The sequence below is a fragment of the Aptenodytes forsteri genome, unplaced genomic scaffold (assembly GCF_000699145.1).
Source record: "Aptenodytes forsteri isolate BGI_AS27 unplaced genomic scaffold, ASM69914v1 Scaffold185, whole genome shotgun sequence".
NCBI lineage: Eukaryota > Metazoa > Chordata > Aves > Sphenisciformes > Spheniscidae > Aptenodytes > Aptenodytes forsteri.
In genome coordinates, this window is record NW_008796214.1 from 2,180,847 (window position 1) to 2,188,170 (window position 7,324).

Below are 7,324 nucleotides of genomic sequence, written 5' to 3' on the forward strand. Positions count from 1 at the left end.
ATGCTGGCCACCTATCTGTGCTTCTGGGAAAGCTGATAACTTACCGCAAACGCTCCATTTTCTCCATAATTCTGCCGCTCTGCAAGTAACTTCCCAAAGGCCTTGCTCTGTTAGCGGCCTTAGCTATACAAGCCTTTGCCTCTCAACGGGGGTGACATGAGAGCTCTAATGAAACACAGCAGGTCTAGGTCTTTCCTTCAGAAAAATTTCACTCAAGGTCGTTCAGGGGTTTTTTTCCTCATTCCTCCCACTCCTCTGCAAATTCTCCACCCTGGAACGTAGGTCTGCATTTATTATTATTTACCTGGTAGCATAAAAGAAGACCTGAACAATCAAAGAATCTAAGAATACAATCTGATTAAATTGAGATTTTAGGTTGAAATAAATTATATTTTACAAATAATCTGCTCCTGAAAGAAACTCCAGAGGCATTCCAAGGTATTTTTTCCCCCCAGTGAGAAACAACAAACCAAACCAAACACTTCCCATCTGCTGAATGGCTCTATTTAACTAACAACAAACACAGAAATTAACAGAAACAAACCAAATGGGTACAGCACTGGTGTGAGGCGGCATTTCTAACTTCTTTTAAGCTTCACATAACTGTAATGACCTGGTTTGCTGTTACAGAATCACAGGAAGTATTTTATTTCTGCCCCCGTGATTCGGGAGTAAAAAGGAAAGCTTCATCATTACTACCACTCAGCCACCCTCTCAAAGCACATTTCCCACTTGGACTTCACCTTTGAATTTGCCCCCTCAAGAAAGTCTGGGAAATGCAAGATATTAGTGATTAGCTGCAATTCTGTAATTCAATAACAGAGTGCCCTGGAGCATATACGAAAACAAGAGATCTGTAAACCTGTAAGATTTAATCTGAAATGAATGTCTACAGAGCCTGATGTTCAAAAACACCATGAAACAAGGGCGTCCTGTGAAACTGCCTTGACAGTAAGGACCTCAGCACCATTTTCAATTATTATTGTAATGCTCAACATGAATATACTGAGAGATTTAAACTGCCAATGTGGTTACATTTTGGTACACAACTTTCTGTCATGGTCAGAGGTTTAGATTTTGGGGGGTTCTACAATATACTTTGATTTTGTAGTTCAATAATATAAAATCCTCCACACCCCACCGATCAAAAAAAGGTTTATGGAAAGCATGGTTTTCTAGCCTATTTGGGAGCATTAACAATCTCTACCCAAAAGCGAATAAGGGGTTATCAGTGAAGAAAGTCTGTACAGCAGAAGGGCTAAGATACATACTACATCTATTTAGTTTTTAACTCTAAGAATATTAAACCAATTCCAAGAGTTCAGATTTCCTCAAAACCTGGGATGCAGTCCTCTGAAAGGCACAGTGTACTGGTGTTATGGTTCATTTATGAACACTAGATGGCATCAAAGCCCTTTTTTATGAGCACACCCCAAAACATGACTTCCCCTGGTTGTCCCCCCCACCGCATGATGTGCACGCACCTGGGCCGCACAAGCCCAGGCAGATGCTGGAGCTGCACTGGCTGGGGGGGGGGGGAAGCAGCCTAAACCATCAGAAACCATCCACTCTGAAGTCACTACTTAATACACAGTGTTTTTATGGAGATCAGAAATATGTGTTTTGAAGGCTGGTGAGTGCGAGGGTGAAGCAGCAGGATTATCTGCTAGGAAGCCAAATAGAGCATGTACTGAGAAATGGAAGAAAACAAAAAAAAAAAAAAGGATCACTTTATCCAAGTCAGTAGGAATTGCTGGTGTTGCAGGGGGGTATTTGCTGTTGAAATTGTTATAAATAGGAGCTCCTTACAAGGAGAGGGGTTTCTTTATAGTTAACTACAGTTCTGAATTTGTTTTGGTTTGGGATTTTTTTGTTTTGTTTGTTTTTCACATCTGTGCAGCTATGAAGTACAAGGTCCCTGTGGTCTGATATCATTACAAAACAAAACAGGTTACCCAAGGGTCTGCCAGGCAGCATTAAACAAACCCCGTTCTACCCACGAGGCTGTTCAAAGCTTTACATTTGCTTTATTGGAGTGGTGGAGTTTAAAAAAAAAAAATCCTCAACCTTTTAGAGTTTGTTAGCTCCCTGCAGTCCACTGGGACTGTTGGAAGTTACACTTTCAGGTACACATAGATATGTTGGCATTTAGGCTAGCTTTCAAAAAACAGCACTGTTAAGTAAGCGTTCAAGAACCTTAATTTAAGTGCACCAGTAAAGCAGTTGAGATTAATGTTTTAACAAGCATCAGTCATACAATCATGCCAACTGATTTCCAGATGTCTTGAGGCACAGTAAAATCTATTTCAGTTCCACTGATAGGAAGACAGAAAAAAACCCCACACAATAAAGGTAGACTTAGAAAGCTAAACACATGCACAGATCCACTTCTTGGCCTCGTGATGAATTATCCCTCATTTCTGAGGGTATGGAAGACAAGTGTATGTGTTAGTTCTTTGACGCTACTTTGAAATTGTGCTTAAGTAGTGTGGTATTAAAAGCAGACAACCAATTTTGTTCATGGCTTGTCATTATACTCTTCGGGCAGGTCTCGGAAGTCCAGTTCTGTATTCTATAATACAGAAGAAGTGAGCAAAAAAGTAAACAGCACAGATTAAGGGGGGGGGGAGAAACTAGGGAAAAAAAAAAAAAAAAAAAGGACAACGTTTTTGAGTTAGTTTTCTCATCTATTTAGCTTTAAGAAAGTGCTCCTCCAAAGTAAAGCAAAAAAATGTATTTTCTTCCCAAACAACGCAGCATGTCAAAAAGTAAAATTGCAACTGATTTACAGAGTGAGCACAACACTGACAGAAAGGCTGTAGACAGTTCCCCAGTTTCCCACACACCCAGCCCAGCGCCTGGCCCGCCTCCTGCCCCTCAACTAACACCAATGCTGGACAGATGCGTGCCCTGTCCCAGCACTGTGCCCCTAGATGGGAGAACGAAGACACTGTTCAACTCTCTCCTCCCCTGCTATGGCCAATGGTTTTATGTGCAGCTTCTCCGGCAGTTTCCCATAGACAGCAGAGCAGCAGCTGTGTCCTTGTCAGACCCAAAGTTAAGAGTCTGTCTTCCCAAGGCAGCGATTTGCCACCCCCAGTCTGCTACATCCATGCAATGATTAAAGACCACTCTGAAAAGGCTTCCTGTTAAAAAAACTAACAAAGCAGCTAGTATAGTAAGTGTAATGTTCAGGTTTTTTTAAAGCAGTCTGATGTCTAAACAATTAACTCTTTGACATGAAGTATAAGATACACAGCAGCTGTTCTCTAGACAGTACTATATGCTGGAAGCCTGAGCGCAAGGAGCGAAGTCTTCACCGAACACAAACAGTGTTTTAACAGTGCAGGTATCACTGAAATTTCATCACAAGGGAAATGGAAAACTCTCTCCTTTCTGCCTACCTGTATGTATAGAAGAGGTGGGACAGGAGGAACGGCAACTATCATGCAAAGTTAAACATAAAAACTACGTCTTCTACCTTATTTTCCAAACCCTATTTCAATTGCACTAACACCCTGATGTTCCCCTCCACATACGTCTATTATTCCCTTCCAAAATACATTTGATGCAGAAGACATACATTAGGAATGTAGTATTTTATGAACTGTAGACTGCAGCTACTGCACAAATATACTACTGCTGAGTCAAACTAACATTTGGTTTTCTGTTTAGAATGAAGTCATTGTGCTTTCTGCAGTAGCTGTTTTTAGCAGGAATGCTTCTGGTGCAAGACTTCAGTAGCAGCAGAGTGCTGTGGTATGAAAAAGCAAAGTACTCCTCTAGTCTAAAAGAGCTGGGACTCCACGAGGCATTCAGTTTAGAAAACAGAACGCAACACAACAATGGTCTTATCCTTCCTTCAACTTTGTGCTACTTAAACTACACATTACTAGAAGAAAAATTAACTACACTGAAGTGCAAGCCCCACCTGAAAAGAAAAATGGAAATTAGTATCTGTGCTGTGTATAAACAAATTTTAATGTTTGCAGGATACTCAACTTCTTAATGGCCACTTTCCTAGTAACCTGAATACTAAGCTCCCTCATGTGCGCTATTTATTTTAAACCCCTGGCCTTGATCTAACGCAAGCTGCAAGTCACATGAGTGGAGATGCGCAGGTTCTTTTCCAGATTCCAGACACATACAGTAGCAGCAAGGGTATTTTCCTACGTTTCAAAGTCTGATGTCTGGACCGTGTATGAAAAGAAAGAAATGCCTCTTCAAATCATGTACACACAACAGACTGAAACACCATCCTTGTCTTCCTATCACATATTAAGAGCAAGTTTGGAAGGCCACCTAATGCCCAGCCTGTAGACAACCACAGAAGAGCTTGCAGTGAGTAGCGACTTATTTCTGTATCAACAGATCACCAGCAGGAGAACTGAAGGAGAAAACTGGAGACAGTGAGTCCATCCCTGATAAATAGAAAAAAAAAGTACTAAAGCAATCAGAATATGAAAAAGGTAAAAGTGCAGGCACTAACATTTTCTGTTATCCTTGGCCTACATAGAGAAGTTTACAGAAAGTGACTTAAAAAGATTAAGTCATGACATGCTTAAGTTTAGCTAAAGAATTATGCAGATTAGTGAACTGCAAGACAGCATACACAGATTACCTGAAGATTTATTCAGCTTTGCTGAAAATACAGCAGTAGGTTTTTCCTTTTCTTTAACAGAAGCAGCTTCTCGCTCAGCTTCCTTCTCAAAAGCTTCTGGTTTTACTACACTGACTATCTCTTTTTCAGCAGATAAAGGTGAGGTATCTGTGGCCGGTAAAGACATCATGGATACTTCAGGCACTTCTCTGTCCACAGCCTCCAAGGACTTTTTCAAGGCAGTAGTATCTTCCTCAGCTTTTACTTCTACATTCTTTATAGACAGATCACAGGGTAGCTCTGGGCAAGGCAACTGCCTCTTCTCACCTTGGATCACCTTAGCAATCTCTTCACTGTCATCTTTGTGCATTATTTCTCTGTCAGTGGCTTCTGCCACAAACTCAGGAGCAGTTTTAGGATGAGCTAACATCACAAAGTCTTCTTCCACTGGGACTGGGGAAGACTCCATGGGTGAGAGCGCTTTGTTGTCTGCTGTTTTTGGTTCTGTAGCAACAGATACATCAGCTGAATAAGCGATAGCATTCAGCTCTTCCATCTGAAGAGGAATCTTCTCTGCCTTGGCTATTTTTGTAGGTGTTGGCTCAGACGGCAGAGTGGCAACAATTTTGGAAGAGTCCAGTTCGGGTTGGAAAGACTCCAGATAAGGCTTGCCCGTGGCAGCTACTGAATCCACTAGTCGCTCCTCATGTTCATCAGTTACAATATTCTCAGTTGATTTACTTTTTAAGATGAGAGATGGATCTTCGCTCACTTTCTCAGTAAAGTCAGGTATCACCTGGCTACTAAACAAGTCAGATTTTCCAAACTGTGGAGACAGTTTTTCAACAACTTCCTTGTGTTCAGGCACATCCCAAGAAATGCATTCTGGTATCGGTGTCTTTGAATAATCTGTAAAGGATGGAGAAGCAGATTCACCAGAGACCTTAGTTTCCTTAATTAAGTCACATGCAATAGATATATATGGAGTCTCTATATCTTCAGGACTGGGGCTACTCTCATGATCATGATCAGGTTTTTTAAATGCTAACGCCTCTTTTGCTTCTTGGGCCTGTGTCAGTGGTACATTCACTGCCTCTTGGTATAAGGGAGGTTTTTCAGTCTCTTCTTTTACATTCTCATAATTAGCAGTAGGAATAAATGTTTCTAATGGGGAAGCTTCAAGCTGCACGGCAGATGCTTCTGCACCAGCAGTCCCAGTACTCAGTGGGGCTTCCATAACAATATCTGGCAATATTGGTGATGGAGCAGCTTCCGACCCTTCAAATGAGGGACAGAGTTGTGTCACAGGTTTCAGAGTCTCTTGTACTGACTCAGAGGTTTGAACTAAATCAATCTTTGTTTCATAAGCAAGTTTTGTACATGCTGCATCATGCATTTCGCTTTCATATGCTTCTTGTACTAGATCAGGAGTAAGACCTTCAGGCATATTTGCTGCAGTGTCAGATGGTACTGTTGATTTACTCTCTGTTTTAGCATAGTCAGCTTCCTGGCCTTCCTGCTTGCCAACTGCTTGAGTGCTAAAATCACCTTGTTCTGTGCTCGTCTGAGCTTTCATTTCTGCAATTTTTTTCTCGTCATCGGTTCTATTCTCTGAAGTGCCTTCCTCTAGTGGAGAAAGAGATTTGACTTTGTTACCATCAGGACTTATAGAGGATTCAAATTTAGTACAAGTGATGTAAGTCTGCAAAGGTTCTTTTACAGCTTCTGGGGTACTTGGGAAAGAGCGATCTTCAGCGCTGCCTTCACTCTCTCTTTCATAATCCTTCTGCACATTCAGCTTATCTACACCATATTTCTCATCTAAACTGCTTTCTGGTTTGGTATCTATCTTACTTCCAACATCCTCTCTCACGCTGCTCAGTCCGTGACTAGCACCTTTTACTTCCCATATTGGCTCGAATGGTTTGAAGTCTGCATATTCCTCCCTCCTAAGAGGGTCTTCTTTCAATGCCCCTTTTTCATCATGATCACCACCTCTGTATTCATCTTTGTTATAAAAGAGATCTTCCTCGTTTCTCTCAAACAAATCTTGAGGAGTTTCTGGAGACATTTTCAGCTGCTGTGCAGGCATTTTCTCCAGATTAGGCAATTCTTTAGGGCCCTCTAGCTGTGTTTCTTCTTTAGCTTGAGATAAAATGGCTGCTTCTGCTTTAGCAAATGGGGGTTCTGAGTATTTCATCTCCGAAACGTCTTTTTCATTTCCCTCTGCAAGAAATGGATTTCTTGCATTTTCCATAGTTTCTTTACAAACCTCACTTGCATTTTCTTTGTAAATGCCTCCTGCAGGTAATCCATCTGAGAGTGTGTCAAAGGCTGCGTGCTCTTTAAAGGGATCAGCTGAGATAGGAGAGAAGGAGGGAAGAGAAGGAGCAGTATCAAGCGGGACTGCAGTAAAATCCTCTTGACCAAGCGACTTAGTGCTACCTGGCTGCTCCTGCAAGTCCATAACTTTTTCTGTGACCGTGGACAGAAAGGAAAGTTAGAGAATGCAAGTGCTCTTAAAGTCAATGCAAACTTTCATGACAGGTTCACATGATGTTAGTTATTAAGAGGTTCTTCCAAGTTCTATCATAAATACTATTAGGCATTAAAACAAAGTATCAGTTAAAGTACACTATTCTATTTCACCTCTTCTAGCAGAGAAGTATGCAAGAGGCTAGAGAAGCAGCAACTTTATGCAGCGCAAAGATCACAGTAAAGCTG

The 7,324-nt window shown here is 41.4% G+C and overlaps 1 protein-coding gene across 1 annotated transcript in view; it reads right to left on the reverse strand.

The window, feature by feature from the left end:
- The window catches only part of RTN4 (reticulon 4), a 30,729-nt gene extending 23,654 nt beyond the window's left edge, over positions 1 to 7,075 (reverse strand). Inside the window, exon 1 of the mRNA XM_009288454.1 lies at positions 4,622 to 7,075. Within this exon, the coding sequence (XP_009286729.1) occupies positions 4,622 to 7,067 (2,446 nt within the window). The 5' untranslated portion in view covers positions 7,068 to 7,075. The remainder of the gene's footprint in view (positions 1 to 4,621) is intronic.
- Positions 7,076 to 7,324: the final 249 nt, after the last annotated feature.